The following is a 24,011-nucleotide window of genomic DNA, read 5'->3' as shown; positions in this document are numbered from 1 at the left end:
TGTATTTCTCTAAGGCTGCTGAGCGGTAGGTGTTGATATCCTGCTATTGCTTCTTTAGGTAAAGATTCAAATCGGATGAGAACCTGATGCTAGGCTGGGCACTGAGGTAGCTCATTTGAGAAGTGGGAGAAATACTGTGGTAGTTGGAGTGTAAACGGGACTTCAGGAAGAGGGCAGCATTTCTGTAATATGAAACCACCCCATGTGTCTTGTGCAGAGCATTGGCTAAGGCCTTTGAGAAGCCCTTAGGGTCTCTAGTCTTTGGGACACCTACGCAAGGAAGCACGCTGGCTTCTCCCAGGCTGGAGAAGGCTGAGAGGGCAGCTGCTGCACCACAAGCTGTGGCTACCTCTGCTATGCACAAAACCAACACCGATTAGTAACACATCGCACTCTAAATATTGATTAAGCCAAAGCTGATTTCGTGGCTTGAGCCATGTGTGTGGTTGTCAGCTGTTTCCTGCCAGGAAAATAAGGCAATTAACTTGAAGAGTTCCAGCTTCAGGCGTGACACGTGTCCCAGCTTCATAGGTACTTTGTGGTGCCAGGTTGCATTAACATAGACTAAAAGACCGGCCCACACTTTCCTAGGTCTAGAAACTCCAAGGCCACATCTTCAGATTCTGAAAGTCCTTAGCGTACCATGGGAATTAGTATGTTCCTTGAAAAACAAAATGAAGCAGTAGATAAGAGGACCTGCTAGGTGTTTGGGTGGTCAGTCTCCTGCCTCCCAGCAGGTTCCTAGAAACCGAAATGGCTGATCCAAACTTGAGAGTACACTGTCCTTCCTCACTGTCCCAGCTGCTCCCATAAAGGATGGCCGCCAGCCTACTCCCCACTCAGCCTCCCTGGCTCCCTCTTACCATCAACATTGCCAGGCCCGGGGAGCAAACCTTGAGCTAAGACCTGAGAGGGTCCAGAAGGTGGCACCGATTCGATCAGTTGGGGTACTTCTCCAGCTCTTTCCCTGCTCCCCATCTTTCAGACAACCAGTCTACGTTCTGGAATTTATCCATGCATGCAGAGAAATTTTAAACCTTTTTTTTTTTATTAAAAGAAGTTCCCATTCACAACCCCCACCCCGACACCGCTGGATTCTGGTTCACCTGACAAGTTCATTCTTGTTACCATGATAATGGTAGTGCCAGATCTCTGAACTTGTATTCTAGGCTTGTGAGATAATGCAGGGGGAGAAAAACCTCTACCACCAACAAACACAAACCTCAAATGCAGCACAGCTCTAAGATAGGTATTCAGGATGAGAAGGGGACTTGTGGTCCCTTCATATCATGCTGTTTAAGCGACCATATCCATGTTCCACTCCATAAACTAAAGAATCGCCCTGTTCACTCGGGGTCAGGAAGAGACTCTAGAGCCCTCAGATAACTGGTTCTGGCAGAAGGGAGCTCCAATCAAAGTCAAATTTAAGACTGTCATGCATAGTCACAGAACATGAGCTGTTTTGCCTTTGTAATTGTATACTGTAATATTTTTAGAAAATGGAATAGATCAGTTAATGTGTGTTCATAATAGAAGAACCAAAGTTAGAAACCTTAACTCATTGATTCAGCCAGAGCATCAAGGACAGAGGAGCCCATTTATCTTCCGGATTAAAAAAAAAAAACCCACAAAACTATCCACATGGCCTAAACTTCTTCTAGGATGAGTGCATTTGATTCCTTTAAACAAATCAATAAGGAGTGACTTTGTTTGAATAGCCCTGTTCCACAGAGCTGGGAAACCGGCTTTCTTCTCTACATGGTCCACTAGGTATTGAAGGAATGAACAGGGATTGGAAAATCTAAAATCATTCACTCTCACCACAGGAAGTTCATTTACACTTACTAGTGTGTGGGAGCGGGTCAGATACGCAAACAATAACCGTGTCTGTTTTTCTTGTTCCTGCCAGCCACTCCATCCATCACCTAAGAAGACTTTGGCTCCAGAACACTCTCTCTCCAAACTAACTGGATCAAACTTTCCATGGTCAAAAAAGCAACTGTATTGGCTTAAAAGTTCTATTTTGTCCAGTTTCTGCTGAGTAAATAAGTAGAACTTCCCCTGGTGTCCACAAAGCACGCAACTATGCAGACCAGGCGATGACGTCAACGTGGCCTTCACCATAAAGATGTGTCTGGGGAGCCATTTCCCAACAAGCACTGCCCGCCCCTTCCCAGACAGAGCAGACCAGAGATGCACCACCCCAACAATGATCAATATTTCCACTTGTGTCAGAGACCCTCAATACTAGTTAGCAGGCACGTCCATTCTAACTCAGACCCTACAAGGATGAATAAGGTTGGTTTGGTTTTATTTCATTGGGGGTCAGTTATGTGCTGGGCCCTGTGGCAGGTGCAGTCAACCTACACACACACACACACACACACATGCACACAAACACACACACACACTTTTTCCTGTCTCTCTTGTCTTCCATACTCTCAGCTCACTTTCCTATCTTCACCCTTTGTCTTAAGGTAAGGAGATCTGGAGACTTCGGCATCCCATCTTATAGTGGGAAGGACCAAGACGCCCTCTGGTCAATCTGTCCCACATTTTGCGGGGAAGAGACAGTATGTCACGCAGAGACACATGGCCCGGGTGTACACTCCAGCATGAGTAAGCCATTCTCTAGGTAAAGACAGAAAGCAGGAGCTGCCAAGGCACAACCCTGTCAGCAGTTCCTCAGCCTCTTTCCTCAGATCCTCCCTCTGAGGGACAGGACAAGCCAATAGAAAGAGTAACTAAATTCACCTTGGACTATTTATGGTTTGCTCCAGCCTATCCATCATCTTGGAGAATTGCTTGGCCCCTTATTTCTTCTCTAGGAGCACATTTCCTAGTGCCCCTGCAGGCTGCGAAAGCAGGAGGCGAAAGGCAGGAGCCACAGCGTGGGGGAGTCCAGCGCCCAGGTCAGGACGAACAGGGATGCCAAATAGGACATTTGGAGATTACCTCTGAATTCCAAATATCCACAATCACAGTTCCTCAAGAAGAGTAACTGGGGGTCCTTAACATGTTTTTAAACTTTTTACACCATGCACTGTGTGTTGTGAAAGGATAATGGATAATCCTAGGAGGTAATGGATGGGATGTCGGCACGTACAGGGCTTCCGGTACAAGACTAGCACAAGCCGCTGTCTGCCAACGACCGCTCTCTATATCTAAGTTGCTAATGTCCTCTTATTTCTTTGTCCCTAGTTGTCTGACAAGCTCAAATGTCCACTCTGAATATTTCAGCTATACAGCCACCATCCATATTGCCTACGGTGAGATTTATTTTCTCACTTAAGGAAAAAAAAAATTACTCATTGGAGACTACAGTTCAGTTGGCAGAATCGCCTTCTAGAAGCTCCGGTGTCAAGGGCAGGACTAGGGGCTGCTCTAGCCAGGCAAGGAGAGGAAGGGAAGCTCAGTGGTGTCAGAACACAGCAGGAGGACCTATGGGGCAGGGTGAGTCCTGTGTGAGGAGACTTCTCAGCAGCAGTGACTTCCGGGGAAGCAATTCAACCTTTGCTTCGGAGGCCCTCTGTCTCTCCGGAGGCGCTCTTCATCTTGACCTTTGGTGACCTCAGGGTTTTCTGGCACTCACTGGAACCAGGAATCATCTTTTCAGCAATCTGCCTGGCCTGGCTTCTCAGCCTGCCTCTCAGGTCTCCTCACAATTATTTGTGCTCTGGCAAAATCCTAGCTACAGGATCAGGGCTTCTGCGGGCTGACTCTGAAGGTTACCTTACCCCAGCCAATGAAGAAGGGAGGTGCCCTTCCTCGGAACCCTGACTCCAGGTGACAGACTCCCCAAGAAGGGCGTGCCCAGAAAGCTACTTGCATCCAAGTCTTAGTGAGCACGCCGCCGACATAAAATAGGAATGAACCACCAAGTCGTGAGGGAATTGACATTGCAGCACCCACTGTGCAGTCACCGTTGGCTTGGGACCCAACGAAGCTCAAATGCTGCAGCTGAGTTTTTAACCTCGCCCTTACCAATGGTAAATAGTGTCTGGGTTTACTTTTCTCTCCCTTCTTTCTTCCTCTCGAACATCCTGCTTCTATTCCATGGCCCGTCCTTCCTGCTCTGTGCATCTTAGGTTACTTTAGACATGACCTCACATCCTGGACAGTTGCACAGCAGCTGGTAATTGCTGGGGCTCTGCTAATGCACCATATACATTTATGCAAGAGGGGAATGGTCTATCAGAAGCAAACTCCAGAACACAATTGAGCTGGCGTGGGTCTCTGGGAAGAAGGCTGAGGTGGGCTTCATCTCCGGCTGTCAGCAGCTTGTCTCCCCTCCCTGAGACTACGCTCTCATCTGAGTGGAGATCGCAACAGCTGCTCTCTCACATAGGGTATTACTAAGATTAATACTGGGCAGTGGCCACACGTGACTTAGCACAGTGGAAGCTGTTCTGATGGCTTTCAAGTTCTGAAATGACTTTCTCCATGAGCTCCTGTCTAGACATTCTGCTCCACCTGCTTCCTCTATTTCCCTCCCAACCAGTCAGTTCTGCCAAGAGGCACTCCTTGATCAAGACGAACCCACACAGGAACACATCACATCTTCATTGTTTCCTGGTCTCTCTCTCTCTCTCTCTCTCTCTCTCTCTCTCTCTCTCTCTCTCTCTCACACACACACACACACACACACACACATATTCTCTCTCTCTCTCTGTGTGTGTGTGTGTGTGTGTGTGTGTGACAGACTCTTACATCTTCCCCAGTTCACACCCTCAAGCGTCTCTAAGATCTGGAAGCCCCACCTTCCACAAGTACCTCAGGTATAGTGTACCAGAGGAGCACGGTCACCAGCATATGGCTGGCCACTCAGAACGAACTATGGAGACCGCCTCTGGCATCCAGCTTTAGCTTAGGTGGGCAAACCTCTCTCAGTCAGTGATGCACGGCTTTCTTGCTCATTCAAGTGGCTGATATCCTGCTATCTCCCCTCAGCCCAGAAGGAAGCGCTCAAGCTGGGACCCTAACAGGTGCCCCCTCCATCTTCTCATATCCACACCTCACCCAGCTACCAAGACGGCTGTCCATGCTGTGCTCTCTCCACATTACAGGTCCACCTCTTCACTTTCCTTGGTCGCTCCTGTTGTCTCTTGGATCATTTCCCCTCTTGGATCTGTCCCTACAAATCTCCCCCCACACACACACACACACATTGGTGAGCATGGATCTTCTGTCTCTGCCACATTAGCCTTTAGGTTTTTATACTTGTTACTCTGATTTTGTCAGCTGTCAAGAAGTACCCCTCCCCCAACCGGGCCTTGAGCGTCTCGAGTGGAACTTTCCAAATCATCTGAATGGAACCACTCCATGGACTGCTCAACTGCATAAATCTGGCTGTGCACTCACCAGCGGTGCCCTGTATGCAGGATCATCTGTTTAAACAAAAACCCCTGTCACCTGACATGGCAGCTTTATTTATGAGTCTGTGTACTGTAGCCCCGTGGCATAAATATTAAATAATAACATCCCTTGGGCCAAAAAAGAAAAATCATTCCCATTACTTGACATCTTCTTATGAAAATATAAAGTAAACCTCACCACAGAAAAAATGGTATTGGTTAATTCTAAAATACAAGTATATAAGCAGGGATTGCTCAACAGGTAGAGAGAGGGGCACAGTTAATATTTGCATTTTTGCACTGTCGCCTTACTTCAAGAAATGAAATCACCACGAAGTAAAGAGTGTTGACAACAACAGCAAACTTGCATAGGTGACAAATTTCTTCAAACCAAAATTCCAAGTCCTGTCAACATCTCCTTAGCAATGAGCTCTGAAGAAGCCTAGAATCCAGGTACTGGCAGCGTCTTGCAAGTGGGGTTCTGGACAATGACACTGCTCGTTTTTTAAGCATTCTGTGAATTTCCTATTACATCAGTTTCATGATTCAGCATTTTCCTTTTCATTTATTTACAGTAATATACGGCGAGATAACCTAAGCTTTCTTCAGGATCCTGGAACATAAGGTAGGCTGGGCAGCAAGGGTGTAGCCTTCTGTAAATTTACTGTTGCTCAGAACTCAGGAACAAATGGTAGAAAGCAAGTCGTCCAAAGCCCTGGAAAATAGCTCCTCACCTTACTCTGAGGATCTCGGTTTCTCCGGTATTTAAAATAGGTTCCTGCCATCTAGTTCGTAAGTCTAAGAGAAGGCAAAAAGTCTGAAAATTGCAAACTGACGTGCCTAAGCCAAACGCAGCTCTGAAATGACAATGTTCGAGATGCAACTAAAGTCACCACTCTGGCGGTAAGCGTGGTACAAAGAAGTAGATTTCCTTCTGGCACCTGCAACTTGGCTGGAGGGACTAAGGAGTTGAAGAGCCTCTGGAAATGCGAGGTGCTGTGGCACAGAACCGTCTGGGGCCGGAAGGACCCCGATACAAACTCAAAGGAGGCTCGAGGTGGGGGACGGGGGGGGGGGGGGAGGAGAAGTTGGGCACAAGGAGGAAAGGAGCTTCCAGGGGGTGAATGAAAAGCCCAGGACAGGTGGGGACAGAGTTGGGGAGCCAAGGTCCAGGAGGCAGGAAGCGAATGCGGGGTAGGGAGGGTCCAGGGTCGCTGGGGACAAGAAGGATACTCTAAGGGAACCTAGCCCTGGTCTCCAGCGAGGCGGCCAGGAAGAGGAATGGACTCTAGCGAGAGTAGCGGGCAAGTCCGGTTCACGCACCCGGGTACTCATCCCAAGGGCTGGGAGCGCCCGGGGCACACTGGCAAGGAAAAGAGACAAACTCCCGGCGACGTCCCCACCTCCTGCGGTTGGGGTCCCAGGCCACCCCCACACCGTCCCCAGGGCCCGCGCAGAAGGAAGGACCCTAATAGGGTCCGGCGCTCACCAGGTAGCAGAGAAAGAGCAGCGCGCTGGCAGGGCGGCCGCCGAGGCCCGGGGGGACACCGCCGCTTGGGGGGACCATGGCTGCGGCCCGGGGACCGAAAGCGGGCGGCGGGGGCTGCTGCTGCTGCTGCTGCTGCTGTCGCCGCCGTAGCCACCAAAGCCCCGTGCCGCGCCACTGCGTGGCGAGGCCGCCCGGATCCCGGCCGGAACAGGTCACCTGGTGCAGGGACCGGCCCCCGCCCGAGGCGCCACCTTCCCTCCCGCCCCCGGCCGGCGGCCCGCCGCGCGCGGGGCCACCTGCCGCTGCCACCGGACCCGCCGCCGCCGCCACCGCCGCTCCCGCCGCCGCCCCCGCAGCCCCAACAGAGCGCCGGCTCCTCCCCGCTCGCAGTCCCGTCCCCTCCCTCCCTCGGCCTCCCTGCCCAGCCCGCCTCCCTGGTCGCTCCCTCCGAACCCACGGCTTCCACCCCTCCGGGCCGTGAGCGCCCACACAGGTGGGGACCTCGTGGTCCCGCCCCCCCTCCCCGGCCGCCGTTCGCCCCTGGTCCGCGGGGCTCTCGGTCGCCCCCATCCCTTTCTCTTGCTTCCTCCTCCGCCCCTTCCGCGCCCTTGCAGTCCACGATCCCCCCCCCCCCAACCCCTTCTACTACCCACTTTCTCCGTTTCCTCCACGTCCTTTCTCCCTAACTCCCTCCCTTCTCCATCTCTCCCTCCTGCATCTCTAGCCGGTGCCCACCCTGCTGCTTGCCACTCATTCCCACTTCGCGCCCGAGCACTAGGCAGTGGGGTTTGTTTGGTGGCTTGGGGGCGGAGGGGTAGTGGTGGCCCGGGCGCCATTCCGGCAGGGCGGGGGCCGAGGGTGCTTTCTTGGAGTTGAGCCACATGGCCTCTTGGCTTCTAATCCTTAGGGATGGATTTTGACCCCTGCCAACCTCCACCTGTCCACCTGCAGGGCTTGGGGCCGCTTTCCTGCTGGCACGTTTCTTAGAGCCCAGGCTATGCCCCACCCTGCCGCCTGATTGGCGACGCGTTTTGGATGTTTCCCCAGGGTTTTGTGCGGTGTGGCCGCTGCTGCCTCCGCGCTCTTTGTTTTAATTGTCCGGAGTATTGGCGCCCAGAGCGGGTTTGTATTTGATTTGCATCCCTGAGCTCTGGCTTTCACTTGGACGAGGAGAAAACGAATTAATTAGGCCAGTACAATCGTACCCAAACCCGAAATGAAAGGAGGTGAGGCCCTTGAAGTATGCAAACAGCTTTTTTGAAAATCAGGACACATCCTAGGCTTTGAGGAGGCAGGGTGGGACTGGATGCTGGTAGACCTGGGTTCTGTAGCCAGTCGCAGGTGAGACGAGTTTCATGGACAGGGTAAGCAACTCTGGGCTTGCCCTGTAGTTCCAGGAAGTGCTCAGCTGTCTTGGGGCTGAGAAAACTGCTTGGAGGCCAAGGGTTAATGCTGGGAGATAGTTAACCCATCTTGAAAAGTTTGTCCCTTTGGCACTGGTGTGGATTTGTGTGGATGCGAACTATTAATAGATTGAAGTCACGTAACACAATCCTTTCCCTGAGGTGTTGTCACTACTGTGGTCCAAATAATTCCAGTCGCGGGCAGGGGGGTGGGGGGTGGGGCCATTGAGGGTGCAGGAGTGAGAATGAGCCCAGACTCGGTTTCTGGACCTGGCTACAGTGGGGATATCAGCAGAGAGCTCCTTTTTGATTTCTTGGGTTTGCCTATGAGTTCTGGGACAATCACAGCTAGAAGGCTCTCATAGCAAAGCACATAGAAGGCAGAGTGCCCCTGAGTTCTGTCCCGGATGGTCCTGGATGGTGTCCTGCAGACACCTGGCAAGTGAGTTTCCAGGGTGACAGTACAGAATCAGGGAGGTCTCACTTTCCAAGCCAGGAGCACACAGGAAGGATGCTGCCCGCCTCGCCAGCTGCAAGCACAACAAAGCACTTGGGAAGTTTGACAGATGTTGCCAGGATGCCTGTCCCACTTCCACAGAGACAAAGCACTTAAAATTCTCCTCTGTGATGCAGGGAACTATTTATTCCATTTAGTGTCCAAGGGAACAAAAGATGGGGTGGCTTTGTCCCAGATCCCATCTGTATTTTTTCCATCAAAAGAAAAATTACTCACAGATTTTCCCCCCTGATTTTCTTTTTCTTTTCTTTTTTTTCTTCCTTTTTTGAGACAGGGTCATGATTCTATGTACCCAAAATGGTCTGAAGCATGAGATCGCCCAGTGTCAGTCTCCTGAATGCTGGGATTGCAGGCGAGGACCACCACATTAGGTTGTTAATATGTGTGCTGGAAAACGTTGGCTTGTTTAAGAGAATAGAGTATCAGAGGCAAGACAGAATTTATGGGTGTCCACCTGCTTCTCTGGGCCTTTATCCAGAGTCTCTGTCCTTCCTTGTGGGCCCAGATTACTTCTATCCTCAGAGAATTGTCTCCCTGTGGCTTGCAGTCGAAGACACAGTTTTCAAAGCTTTGTTGGCTTTAAGCAGCTGCATTTTCCCAAGTGTAGTCCACGCAGAAGTGTCCCACTGGACCTGGGCCATACCTGATGTAGCGTTCTGTATCCAGATGTGTGTTTGTTTGTTTTCTGTAGCACTGGGTACTATTCTACTCTTTAGGAATTCAGAAGTGGGCAGGAACATCCATTTTCATTTGAAGCAATGGGCACACTTCAGAAAATGGACCTAAAGACAGTCTGGTCCTCTAAAATGACCACTGAATAACTTTGTTACCTAGGGAATGAGATTGGGCCTGCCTGGTGACTCCTATATTGGAAGGAGGCAGAGAAAAGTCAGGAATTCTTTACACCGAGATCTTTGAGTCTAGAAGACACTTATTGCCCAAGCTTCTGCTCTAGTAGATTGCTTGAAGGGTGTGGCTTTATTTCAGAAGAAAGCCCCTTATTTGGAAACAAATGTGTTTTCCCCGCTGCCTTGTAGAAGGTCTTGAAACTCCATCACCACAATTCATTGGTTTGAATTAAGCTTTTATACTCCACTAAAATCCAAAGGCCCCCAGGAGGAGGCTGTTTGAATCTGGCCTCCCTTGTGCCTACCTTAGTGTAAGATAGTTTATCATCTCCCCATTAAGGAGACAGGAAGTGAAGAGCAAACCCATACCCAACCCTGACCAAAACCAAGGCTTCAAGGGAGCGCAGATGATCCAGTCGGAGAAGAAACCAAGGATCTGGAGCCAGGGGAGAATGGGGAGATACCCTCTGCTTAAATAACCCTGCTCATCTCCACAAGAACCATCCCTCAGCCAGTCATTCTCAAAGCCTGGGGTGGTTTAAGATCAGCAAAATCATAGCAAATGGAATAACTGGCCAGCAAGAAACTTGATGAGCAAAAACATTTAGAAAAAAGAATCTAAAATGTATTCTGTCAATATCACTTAGCCAAAAGGACAAGGATTTCTTTCTTTCTTTCTTTCTGTTTTAATTAATTAGAGAGGTAGAGAGGAAAGGCAGTACACTTGGGAAACTGAGGCAAGAGGAGCAAGAACACAAGGCCAGTCTAGAAAATGTACAGGATATTGGCTCAGCAGCTTAGCAGGTTAAGGTCCATGCCACCAAGCCCGATGGCCTGGGTAGGATCCCAAGTACCTACATGGCAGAAGAAGAGAACCAACTCTCAGAGTGGGGAGCTGGCTCGGGGCTGAACACGTGCTGTGCAAGTATGAGGTCTGGAACCCCAGCACTCACAGGAAAACCAGACATGCTGCCTCCTGTCTGAGGTCACACCACTGGGGAACGGAGACAGGGGCATCCTTGGAATTTGCTGGCCTTCCAGTCTAGTCAAAACAGGGAGCTCTGGGTTCACTGATACACTGACCATGTCTCAAAAGAAGTCAGATGTGCAAGTGTGCTCACCCATCTGTGCAGATGTGGAGGGCAGAGATCAACACAGGGTGACAGAAGATGCCCTGTATTGATCTCTACTCTCCACATCTGCACACATGAGTGAGCACACTTGTACATCATACACACACACATACACACACACACACACACAAGTTGATGGTGATAGATGATGATAGATGACATATAATCATTTAGATATAATGTAATTTGCTTGTCTCACAACTTGTCTTTGTCTCCTTCTGCTAAGGGTCAGTAGGAACTCACCTCTGACTTAGTATGCTTCATAAGGACACTTAGAAACAATGCCCCGGGCAGAGAGCACACTCAGCGTAAAGAGATCTAGTCCCACAGAGAAGGATGACCCCTGAGCATTAAGAGGTGGAAAGGCACTCTGGACTGTGGCATGTCCCTCTCGATTCCCTCCTATATAAATATCCAGGAAAGAGGAACACTCCTCCACTGCTGGTGGGGCTGTAAGATGGTACAACCACTTTGGAAATCAGTCTGGAGGTTCCTCAGAAAACTGGATATGAGACTTCCGGAAGACCCTGCTATACCTCTCCTGGGCATATACCCAAAGGATTCCCCGGCATGCAATAAAGACACATGCTCCATTATGTTCATAGCAGCCTTATTTATAATAGCCAGAAGCTGAAAAGAACCCAGATGCCCCTCAAAGGAGGAATGGATACAGAAAATGTGGTATATTTACACAATGGAATACTACTCAGCAATTAGAAACAATGAATTCACAAAATTTTTAGGCAAATGGTTTGATCTGGAAAATATCATCCTAAGTGAGGTAACCCAATCACAAAAGAATACACATGGAATGCAATCTCTGATAAGTGGATATTAATTAGCCCAGAAACTCTGAATACCCAAGGCACAAATCGCATAACAAATGACTCCCATGAAGAAGTATGGAGAGGGTCCTGATCCTGGAAAGGATTGATCTAGCATTGGAGGGGAATATAAGGACAGAGAAAAAGGAGGGAGGTGATTGGAGAATGGGTGGAGAGAAGAAGGTTTATGGGACATATTGGGGGGGGGGGAATCATTTGGAATGTAAACAAAGAATATAGAAAATAAAAATATTAAAAAAAAAACATCTCCAGGGCCCAGGGAAAAGCCACTGGCTCTGGGAAGACTTCTGTTCTAGAGTTACTGTGTAATGAAACACCATGACCAAAGTAACTTGGGGAGGAAAGGGTTCATTTGACTTGTCCTTCCACAGCACTGTTCATCATCACAGCAATCATCACAGCAAGTCAGGACAGGAACTCAACTAGGCAGAAACCTGGAGGCAGGAGCTGATGCAGTAGTACCACCACGGAGGAGTACTGCCTACTAGCTTGCTCCTCATAGCTTGCTCAGCCTGATTTCTTATAGACCCAGGCCTCACCCCAGATAAGCTGTGCCCTCCCACATCAATCGTTAAGAAAATGCCCCTGACCTACCTATAGCTGGACCTTATGGAGGTGTTTTTCTCAGTTGAGGCTGCCTCCTCTCCAATGACTCTAGTTTGTGTCAAGTTGACACACAGCTAAGCCAGCACATCTTCTCTCACCCTCTGCATAGAGTCAGTTCTCTAGTAGCCACCGTCACTTCTGTCTCAGATTCCGCTTGGTTGGCAGCTCATTCCCCTCAAATAAAATAGACCGGCTTGGAAAGCAGGGCATGATGCCTGTGTGCTGCTGTGGGCTGCCACAGGCCTCCTGAGCAGCCCACCCACTGACTCCTTCTCACGTTCGCTTGCCCTACCTCAGTACTCCTTCCCTCCAGGCCTCGTCTCCTCTCCCACCCATGTCATCTCCCGACCTGTGTCCACACTCAGGCTCCCTTCTCTTTTCTGCAATTTCGGGTATTCAAAGGGTAGAGGATGAACTGCAACGTTTGCCTTTTCCACCCAAACCGAAGACAAGAAAGCAAAAAACAGAAGGAAAGTTTGCCCAAAAAGGTCAGTCAGGCTGCCTTCCCAGGAGGGAAACCATGGCTTTTCCTCTCTGGATGACCTCTGGGGCCCAGCTGTATCTACCCCGAAGGCATCTTTTCATGTTTGGTATTTCTATTCTCTGGCTATCCTTAGATCATCTCACCCGAATTCTTTGTTTCAGATCCTCCCACTTCTTACAACTCCCCCCTCATTCCTTCCTTAGACCACCCCACCAGATTCCATCCTCGGTGCCTCATGAACCCTGTGCCATGACCAGCAGTGCATCCGGAGAGCACAGAGCCTGACTCTGAGAAGCGCAGAGAGGCAGGACCGGAGTGCTGGGATCTTGGTGTTTGGGGGAGAGGGGGAGGCGGATGTTGAAGGTCTCAGAATCACGCTGGCTGGAGCCCTGGTATGCTCCGAATGAGCTCTATTTCTGGGCCTGTCAAATGAAATGTCGGTGCTCCTAGTTATTTTTGGCTCTTTGCCCTTCTGCATAGGTGCGTGTTCAGCTCAATTCTTCCCTCACCCTGGGCTGGGGAAGCAGGCAGCTTCCCTTTGCCGAGCCTTTCCTGGGTCAGGAGCACCTACACTGCCAACGGCAGCTCACAAGGGCCGTTTTCTGCCCTGCATATGGGTCGTTTGGGCAGCGTACCAGTGGGCTAAAAGGAGAAACTTTCTCTGGCCTTCTAGGACCATTGAAGAGTTTTGTGGGCTGACCATCCGGGTCAGGTAGATACAGGTGTCCAGAGCCTCATCGTGCTTCCTGTCCTGACAAGTGTGCTTTCAGATTCTTCAGCTATCCTCATGGGGACTTAGGATAAGCTGGAGGACCCCTGCAGGCTCCCAGGATACAGAAACAGCAGAGCATCTGGGCAAGGTACCCAGGATGCAGAAAGTCAAGGGCTGGGGTCTTTAAGTGTAAGGGTATCTTCATGTGTGTTGAAAGCACTCGTGTGGAAAAAGAGTGCAGTGGAGAGAAGTTGGGGGTGAACACGTAGATGTTTGGAGGGATAGAGTAGAAGGGGAAACTGAGAGCCAGGAGAGAAAGTATCGGACAAATCAACAAAAAGAGATGGACCATGTGCGAGAGCTCCTGGGAAAAGATGTGCCCACACGTCACACGACTCTGTTTTGTAACTGACCCTGCAGTCTGCCAGCAGCTATTAGCATGGATTTGGGGCTTCTGGTTTATTAGGAATGTAGTCTATCAAGCCAAAGAAAACAGCAGCAGCAAGGCAGATGCTGGTTAACCAGCTCCACGCCAGACCTGGGAAAGCAGAGAAGGTTTGAGGAGACCTGGGTCCCCACGGCAGCAGTTCTCTCTATGTCTCCCCACTGAGGCAAGGCTCCCTCGCTTTTACCAAACATCCCTTTGATAGACCTATTCAGTGAGTCCATAGGACAAGCCTCTGAAGCAGGCGCCACCACCATCATCAATCTTATTTTACAGATGAGGAAATTAAGGTGCTTGAAAGTCCAGGGCCCCTGGCTGAAAGATGGCATAGCTAGTTTGAATTCAGGCACTGAATTTAAATTCAGGCACTGAATCTATTTATTAGTTATTAGCATCATGGCGGGCCTGGGGGTTGAGCTAAGGGTGCTATGTGTTCTCAGCAAGCAGACCACCACCAAGATGTTCCACGGTTTCACTTAAAGTAGTTTTACCCCTAGTCTCCGCCCCCCCCCCCCCAGTACATCAGACTCATGCTATAAGGGAATAACGAGGTAGCTGGGCTCTGCTCAGAATGTGAGGTCCCACATGGATTTCAGACTTGGATATCTGCCACTCCTTCACTAGTTACAGGGGAAACATAGGTTGCCATGGCAGAACACCTTTCCAGGGCCCAGCTGTCCACTGCTTGGTTGAGTTGCCAACCAAGCCAAGAGCCACAGCCCCATTATAGTGCTGTGGGAAGTCTGTCCTCTTGGAGATGCTAGTATGGTGTGAAGGATGCTGTGATTACCCTCACTTGATGAGAAAGCCCAAGCTAGTCACATAGAGGGAGAGAGTGATGATCAGCCGGTCTCCGGTCAGCCTAGCTATGCCAGCCCAGATGCTGGTGGATGAATAGGCTGATCACCTCCAATAAGTCCTCAGGCAAATGACTTAATGAAGTCTTGTCAATCTGCTGACCCATGAAAGGTAAAAATAAATTGTCTTTGGAACCACTCATCTCGTGGGCAGCTAGTTCATCGCAGCAGGTAACCAAAACAGAACCCTGGGCAACTTGGTAATTGTTTTATAATCTATTTTTATTTTATAGGCATTGGTGTTTTGCCTGGATGCATGAGGGTGTCAGATTTTGGAGTTACAGACAGTTATGAGCCACATCGGTGCTGGGAATTGAACCCAGGTCTCTGAAAAAGCAGTCAGTGCTCAACCACTTGACTCTAGCCCCCGACAACTTGCTAGTTTTAACTGAAATGTATTGTTAGCGCAGAGTGTCTTAGCATACAAAGCAAAAATGGGAGCAGAATGGATTAGCTTTATCTGTTGTCTTGTAGTACTATGACCGACATGGATATAGAGTTAACCCATTTCAATGTGGACAAATCAAATTGAAAAGTAAAACCACGCCGGGCAGTGGTGGTGCACTCCTTTAATCCCAGCACTTGGGAGGCAGAGGCAGGCAGATTTCTGAGTTCGAGGCCAGCCTGGTCTACAAAGTGAGTTCCAGGACAGCCAGGGCTACACAGAGAAACCCTGTCTAGAAAAAAACAAAAAACAAAACAAAACAAAAAAAGTAAAACCACTCAGGAGTCTCTATTCTGTTTACCAGAGTTATAGACAGCCCAGTCCTGCAGATTCTGTAACCTGCTCTGCTGGGGCAAACCAAAAGAATCACAGTTATCACAAAGAAGGAAGTGCCCTGACGGGTGACTCTATCAGATCAGCTCAAGCCTCCCCCCACCTTGTTTGGTTTTCATCATTTCTTGTGCCTACTGCTTCAGACTCATCCCAAATTAAGTCACAAACAGGCTCAGTGACTTCAGGGTCCTAAGCAGGCAGAATTAATGACGAAAATAGAAATGCTGAAAATAGTGGAAACCAAAGCAGATTGGATGATTTATTCAAACCTTGAGGAGAAACGACTGTTCAGCCCAGAATTGAAATTTAGACCTGAGCTTTGTAATCAACTAGGATGCACCTCTTTCTGGAATTAACCCTAAAAAGCAGAAGGGAAAGAAACAGAAACCCCGTGTGGTGTCCTTGGGTCTGTACCGTCGATCCTTCGAGAAGTTCCTGGCACTTCTGAAAGCTGTTCTTTATGAAGTGACCTCTGATCTGAGGTCAGAGAGCTGAGCAGCATTGGGTTTTAAGAGAACAGAGAAGGTATGGTCTGTGTTCTCCCCACCGTGCCTCTGGGGATGAGGGCACCTTGCCCACGGGTCTCATTCTTAGATGCCCAGATGGTCACTCCTTTACCTTGGTACCCTGACTGGACCCAGGTGATGCTTTGAAGGTAACAGGGTTGTCTTTTGTGCCTCAGCCTCAGTTCCTTGACCACTCACCTCCTCGGTTTCTCTCCCCTACAGTGGACATTAGGGTCTTCCGACTGCTGATGCTTTCTTGGAGAAAGCACGAGGCTCAAGCCCCAGCTGAGCTCCTGGCTCTGACTTTGTTTCAATACTTTCTCATCTCAGGGCAGTTCCATCTGTGTCTTGTTTCGTTCTGCAGCGAGTATATGATGTAGGTTGCTGTGGTCGAATCATGGTGCTTAAAAAGACACCTGAGAGTCCTGCTCCCCATCACACCTATGACTGTGACTGGGTTTGGAAATAGGGCATGGATGGAGTCGTGATAAAATGTCACAGATGGACCACAATTCTATGACCAGTGTGGCCTGGTAAGAGTAAGTGTGCACAGAGGAGTGACCATAAGAGATGGGGAGGAGCCATGGAAGGCTGGGAAGGACGTTAGAGCTGGACGGCCATAAGGCAAAGAATGCCTGCGACCAGATCCTGCAGAGGTAAGGAAGGGTCCCCTCTGGAAACCTGGAGAGAGCAGAGCTGTGCACAGCTTTACTAGGGCCTTGGGTTTGGATTTCCATCTTCCGGAACCACAAGATTATACTTTCCTGTGGTTTTAGTTTTGAGGCTGGGCCCCCTGTCCTCCAGGTTTGCTTTCAAACTTACATGTAGCTGAGGATGACCTTGAACTCTTGACCTTTCTGCTTTCAAGTCTCATGTGTTGAGATTATGCATACTCCACCATACCTAATTTATGCCATGCGGGGACTGAACCCCAAACTCAAGATGCTAAACAAGTGAGCCACATCCCAGTCTCAACTTCCTATTATTCCAGCATATGGTATTTTACTTCAGAGAATCTAGAAAAAAAAAAGTATACAACTAAGTTAGATGTGAATGTCCCAGTTTTTAATCCCGCGTTATTGGGTACTTACTATGCCCCAGGGTCAGTGCTAAACTCTGGAACCCAAAGCCAAGGCAAGAAAGTACTACATAGCAAGCAAAATTGCCTGAGCAGGCTTGTGACTTTCTAAACTTATTCCATCATATGCCCTGAGCTTCCCGGTGCCCAGTGTCCTCATACCCACGCACCCCACATCCTTATACCCGTCACCAGTGTCTGATTTGTGTCAGTGCCTGCTTGCGTTGGATTTGAAGTGACCGTAGAGGACTAAAGCCAGCTCTTGGTTTTTTCAGGCCTGTGACTTGAGGTTGGAGGGGTCCTGATCCCAGTAGAAAGGCGGCAGTGGGCTTCTCTTCCTGCTTATTCATGACGTACGTAAACCTAACACAAATAGGCACTAGGTTCTGTGTGACTGGTAAAAGAAGCATCGTCCCCAGCCTGGGGTCTTAGAGCGGAGAACAAAGCCTTTGTGGAAAGATGTGACTTCCTGAGGACAGCACTGGAGGGGACATACAGGGTTGCAGCTTTCACTCTTCCTTTCTCTCAGAGCCCTTAAGAAGTTTCCACGTAGGACTGGCTCCTTAGAGATTTCTGGAAGCGGGCCAAGGAAGATCACGCTCTCCTGTGTGCTTTGAGAGGCCACAGAAGCTGCGACCGATGCCCTCCTGGATGCAGAAGGAGTCACTGGCCTCATTATATGCATGGACCACTACTGCTGTTTGAAACTCCAATACTGCTGAACAGTTCAGAAATAGATCCATTATGGGTCTGCTTTCGCCCCAGGGCTTTAACATAGGTCACCAGAAAATCCAAGATTTCACAGTCAGTCCAACTCTTAAGACAGAAAAAAAAAAACATAATCACACAAAAAAATAAATAATAAAACCTACATTCTGGGCAACGCTTCCGGCCCCTACCCTCACCCCAGCCTACCACGAGCCCTTCTTTGCTTCTCTGGTGCTTTAGAATAAATAGCTCTTTAGTTGAACTTGAAATCTAAATTCTCTTCAGCTATTAATTGATAAGAACATCTCCTCTTACCTCTCATGCTCTGAAGTAAGATTAGAGTGTAAATAAACTGGGTCAGGTTTAGCGAGACGGAGGGTGAGAATTGTTCTCCACATCCCTCTCAATCTTAAAGGGATAATGAGCGTCTGTGCATCGCCATCCGATGAGCAGTTAACGTCTCTGCTCCTTCAGCCTTCAGCCAAGTCAGTGCAGGGACCTCCAGGAGCCTTCACCAGACCTCCACAGCTCACCGAGGTCGCAAACCCCTGATGAGAAACGGTTGAGGTTATGAAAAGACTTGGCTGGGTTGGTATTCATTTTTAGGTGAGATGGGATCTCCTGTGTGGCAGAGAGATGGGGTGAGAGATAAGAGTTTCCTGAGCATAACCACAATGTGTTCAGAATTTCCTGGGCATTTGCACAGCACATTAGAATCGCTACCTAATTATTAATCTCACTCTAGAGCTCTTCTGAACTTATGATGCCCACAGACATTAATGAAGGCTTTTATCTACAGGTCTGGGACTGAACCACTGTGATTGACAATACTCCTGGTGGCAGCAGGTCCTGATGGAACTCTCACAGGGATGAAGAGTTAGACTGTGGGAAATGAAAGAGCAGGAAGATGAGGAGGAGGAGGAGGATGGTGACCGTGATGAAGGAGGAAGGAGAACAGAAACAGGACTGTAACTTCAAACACCTCATTAGAAAAGTGGGGCAGTTAAGGAAGGACTCACCAAGTAATCTGCTTAAACTTTAATTAATTATTCATTTATATATATTTATGTGGCACACTTTCTCCAGGGAACCCGATGTGCTTTGCAAACATATTAAATAATTAACTCTCTCAAATCTGAGTGGAGAGGCGTCTGTAAGTGGACAAGAGGCTTGGAGAAGGGTAGCCAGAGTCTCTCTTCGAGCAGAAAATCCCCTGTGCCTACACTGAGGTCACACAACAGGGGAACCTCCCTGGGGCTAATGAATACTTCAGGGAAGGAACCTCATTGATTGAGCAGTCCAGATTGAGCAGGTCTTGTTTGGAGAGATAGATGCCAATAGATGCATTAGATAAGTAGATAAGCAGATGCGGGAATGAACTACTACCAGAGACCACAGGGAAGCGCGCCATTAGAAGACAGAGTGGGACGCATTTTGAAAACATGCCGCCTTCAAGATCAAAGTTAGGACATACTTTATAAATCAAGAATATCAATGGCGGCATTACATAAAGCAGAATTGCTGAGGCCGAATGACAAACAGGGAGCGATAAATAGCCACTAACTTGTGTTTTTATCACATTTTCAGTTCTTAAAACTGTGCTCTCCATGCACTGTTGACAGGATCCAGGACATGGGACACACAACCCAGCACTTGGGAGCTTGAGGTGTGTGTGTGGGGGGGGAGTCCCTGCATGCTTGAGATCAGCCTGGGCTGCACGTGTGCATATCCAGCTCAACCCTGGTCCCCAGACCATCGAGCCACAGTAACACACCTTTAACAAATCTGCTGAACCAGCAGAGGTCAAACACAACACAACAGAGCAAAATTTAGCAAATCGGGAAAAGACAAGAGACAGTGGCAGCCACTAGGGCTTCAGTCTTGAGTGAGATAGCCGCTCAGCAGGGGGTGGGGTGGGGTGGGGGTGGGGAGGCTCATGGGCATTGAGCACGGGTGTTAGGTGTGTGTCTGTGCATGAGTAAGAGTGCACACGTGGCAGGGGTTGGGGAGACAACTTTCTAGAGTTGCTTCTCGTACTCCACAGTGGCCTCTTATTCCCTACACGGGTTCCATCCTTTTGCTCAGTTACAGCAACTGACTTCTGCACATTGCATCTTAAAACTAGGAAACCTTGAGATGCACACAGCAGCCTTGGCGAGATCGAGTAATTAAACCCACAATTTGCTTTTAGTCAGGTATACGTCACTGGGAGATGAAGTCCACATTAGATGAGGCTAAGATTCAGCTGAGTGATTCGCAGAAGTACAGGGCGGAAGCCAGACAGCAGTCAAAGGGGAGAGAGGTTTTCCTTTCATTCTAGAATGGGAGATGACCTTCCTTCTACGATGCCCACCACCGGAGAATGACAATCTAAGAAGACAGCAGTAAGGGGAGAGGTGATTTTAAACAAGCAGAACGTTTTGTTGTTGTTGAGACAAGATCTGGCCTCGATGGCTCCACATAGCAAAGGGTGACCCTGAACTCTTTAAACATGTACGGCTCTTACATTATTTATGTGTTTGTGTATGTGTGAGTGGGAGCACACACGTGCCACTGTGCACACGGGGAGGTGGGGGCCGCTTCCTAGAGTTGGTTCTCTTATCCTGCAATGGTTTGCTCTGTTTGTTTGTTATTTTGTTTTCTCCAAGACAGGGTTTCTCTGTTGGAGTCCTGGCTGACCTGGAACTCACTGAGTAGTCCAGATTGGTCTTGAACTGAGGGCCTGACCTGCCTCCTGAGTATTGGGATTAAAGAGGTGTGCCACATGGCTTTGCATCTTTGCTTTTGTGGTTTTGGTTCTTGCTTCACTGTATACTCCAGGCTAGCCCATGAGCTTCTGGCCCATTTCTCCTGTTTCTGTCCCCCATTTTACCACAGATATGTGGGGACTACTATATAGATACATATCAATACAGGTGCTATTTCACATGTGTGCCTATGATGAAAGTCAGGGTCTCACTTTTACCCACTGAATCATCTTGTCATCATCTGAACGCTCCATCCATCTTCCTGCCTCCGTTCCCATGGGCTGGGATTGCACAAAGTAAACAGGCCTGTTTGGAAGCACTACTGCTTTCCAGCTAACTCGGCTCGGAATACTTACTTCTATCAAGTTTTATTTTGGTGGGTATCTCTAAGGACTTTCTGTATCCCCTTGTCTCTCTGTCACCCCCCCTTCCTCTCTCATAAGTGACTTAGTGCACAGAATAGATTGATTTGAGCCAAGACTCCACCAATTATTAATCAAAGTCTCTGAGACACCTTGACCTTCTAAGTTAGCTTTATCCATGGAAAATGACAGCAGCCACTTTCCAGATTGCTGTGTGGATTGCTTCAAAACCTGGCCAAGGAAGTGCCTACCTGGTGAAACACACAAATTCACTGTTTTTTTAGTGTCATTTTGGGGACTGAGATAAAAGTCATATTGTTCAGGAACACAACTCTTCCACCTTCTTCTGAGCCTGTAGATAAATTCTCATATTCCTGCTACTGGAACTTTCTAGAATCACACTCTACTTTAAAAGATCTGTTTTTGTTTTTTTTTAAATTTATTTGCCTCTTGTACTAAGCCCAGTTTTAGTTGGCTAAATTCAGCATTGGTCGGGGATCAGTCTTCAGCCCTAATGTAAACCCACACTTTCCTGCCTAAGCTTACGGTGACATGAATAGCAGAGAACCACTCAGCACAACAAGAAGAGACTGTCTCTCGAATTCCCCTTCAGGGGCTGTAGATAAATTCTCCCCCTAAAGATAGACTGAAATGCATGCTGCCTGCCTGCCTGTTTCTGCCTGCCTGGCTGTTTCCGCTATAGCTTACATTCAGGTCCAGCCAGGCTTCTGAACTCCATATTTTCATAGATGCTATTGTCTGTGCTGATGGCTGATCTGCAGCCTCTCCCAACATGACAGTGTTGGGAGGTGATTTGATTCTCTGGACAGAGCCCCCATGAACCACATTAGGAAGAGATCCAAAGAGCTTTCCCTACTTTGCCACTCTAGGAAGGTAGGTCTATAGAGAAAGCACCCTCTGCCAGTTGGAAAGTGGGTTAACTCGATACCAGCTACTCAGGCTCTTTGACCTTGGACTTGTGCTATTCAGTTGGACTTCTTGGACTGAGGAAATGAACGCCAGTTTGTAAGCTACCCAGTCTGTGGATTTTTGTTGGAGTAGCTTGAGCTGATCAAGAGAGGTGGATATTGCTTATGTTTTCTAAGCCAACATGAAAGCTTTTGTAAGTGACTAAAGTCATGATACTATGGATAATTTTAGGTGATGGTTTATTATTTATATAGTGGATCTATTGAAAAATGTATCTATTATACATATGATAGCTATAGCTATATATACATATATAATTATCATCTATCTGTATCTGTGTATCTATTGCCTATCTTTACCTGTCATCTACCTATATATCTATGTATCTATATATCTGTTATATACATATATGTATGTATATATATAATCTATCATGTATCCATCTATCTGTCCATCATCTGTCTATCTACCTATCTATCATGTATCATCTGTCCATCTACACACACACACATATATATATATATATAATATCATGTATTCATCTATCTAACCATTATCTATCATCTAACTACCATTATTTATCATCTATCTACCTATCTATCATGTATAATCTGTCCATCTATCTACAATATACCATGTATCCATCTATCATCTATCTATCTATCTATCTATCTATCTATCTATCTATCTATCATGTGTTCTTCTCATCATGTTATAATGTGTCATCTGTCCATTGTTTATTATTTAATGGGTCCACTCACCTATACCTCTTCCCTGTACACAAGCTATAAATGTAGGGTGGATAGACATGTGTATGGGACATGTATCAGTTATGCAACTGCCTGTGTAACCCACATAACAAAAAGAAACAGGCAGCAGACTAGGCACGGCCTCGTGGGCTCCGGGAGGAAGAGCAATGTCCCTCAGCTGAAAGCCAGGCATTCCCCCAATTGCAATCTCATTAAACTCCACACATGCTGGGGATGCATTCAGCCACTGCTTTTAGTTTTATTTTCAGAAAAAGGACAGTAGAGATCCAGCGAGATTTGCCATTTTTCAAGGTCACACACGGACAGCATGGTAAAGAGGTAGAAAGCTGGCCGTCTCTAGTCCGCACGCAGGGCACCGCCTGAGCAGTGATTTCTGTCCGAGTGGAGGACGCTGGGCAGCTGACCCTGTCAGAGAGCCTCACTCTCTTGGGAAATTTTACAGGGCCTTTCCAATTCCTCCACACCACAGTTAAGCATCCAAATGATTCCATTATAGCTTTTAATACCCATCCGTTTCCCTCCAAATCAAGGCAGGAGAAATATGTAAAGTCTCTAGGGGAAACAGCCAACCGGTTCCTTTCTTATTTCCTCTATGAATGAAGCAATTGCTGGGCTTTGGTTTCTTTCTCTTTTTTTCAGACTTTAAATTAAAATGCTGACCTGTGGAGTCTTGAGCTCAAAGTTCCTCAATAAACAGAGAGGGATCCATTAGAAGCAGGTTAGGGCAGAGCCACCTAGATCACATGCTCTGTGGCTGAAGAGTTTGAGAAAGAAGGCTGGGCTCAGGTCGAAAGTCTTTGACCACACAGCATACGGGGGCAAATTTTCTAATTTAAAACTGTCCTTAGGCTGAGAAGATGCGTGACTGGTAAACATTTGTCACATGAGCATGACGTCCTAAATTTAGTGGACAGAACCCGTGCAGAAAAGAAAAAACGTTGCATGTGGTGGTACATGCTGGGACTCTCAGAGGTAGGAGGGTCTCTGAGGCTCAAAGCCAGGCATCCTAGGCAAATCTGCAGGCTCCATGTACAAGCAAGAGACCATGGCTCAAAATCAGGCTGGAGAGTAACGAGGGGACACTGAGGCTGACCTCTGGCCTCCACATACAAGCACATGCACATGTGCCTGTTCACTCTTGCATGTCTTGTATGCACACACACACACACACACACACACACACACACAAACACATCAACACAGACAGACAAGCTCAGCAAAAATGTTTTGTTTTGTTTTAAGAGCCTCCATATCAAGTTTGTATTAATTATGGTATCTCATTACAGTGATTCAGAAGTAGGGGATTCCATACCTACCCACCCACCCCACCCACCCCACCCCCAGTAAACATGTGGCAAGGTATGGAGAGATTTGGGGTTGCCACAGCCTAAGAGTAGTGGTCACAAAAATCTCTTGAAGCCCTGCTGAAACTGAAGACC

General features: G+C 48.1%; 1 protein-coding gene across 1 annotated transcript in view; it reads right to left on the bottom strand.

Moving 5' to 3' along the window:
• Sel1l3 (SEL1L family member 3) overlaps nucleotides 1–7,000 on the bottom strand; it is a 107,777-nt gene extending 100,777 nt beyond the window's left edge. Inside the window, exon 1 of the mRNA XM_052199416.1 lies at nucleotides 6,844–7,000. Coding sequence (XP_052055376.1) covers nucleotides 6,844–6,921 — 78 coding nt within the window. The 5' untranslated portion in view covers nucleotides 6,922–7,000. The remainder of the gene's footprint in view (nucleotides 1–6,843) is intronic.
• Between the last annotated feature and the right edge of the window lie 17,011 nt (nucleotides 7,001–24,011).

This window comes from Apodemus sylvaticus, chromosome 11 (assembly GCF_947179515.1).
Source record: "Apodemus sylvaticus chromosome 11, mApoSyl1.1, whole genome shotgun sequence".
Lineage (NCBI taxonomy): Eukaryota > Metazoa > Chordata > Mammalia > Rodentia > Muridae > Apodemus > Apodemus sylvaticus.
This window is presented reverse-complemented; position numbering and strand designations above follow the sequence as displayed.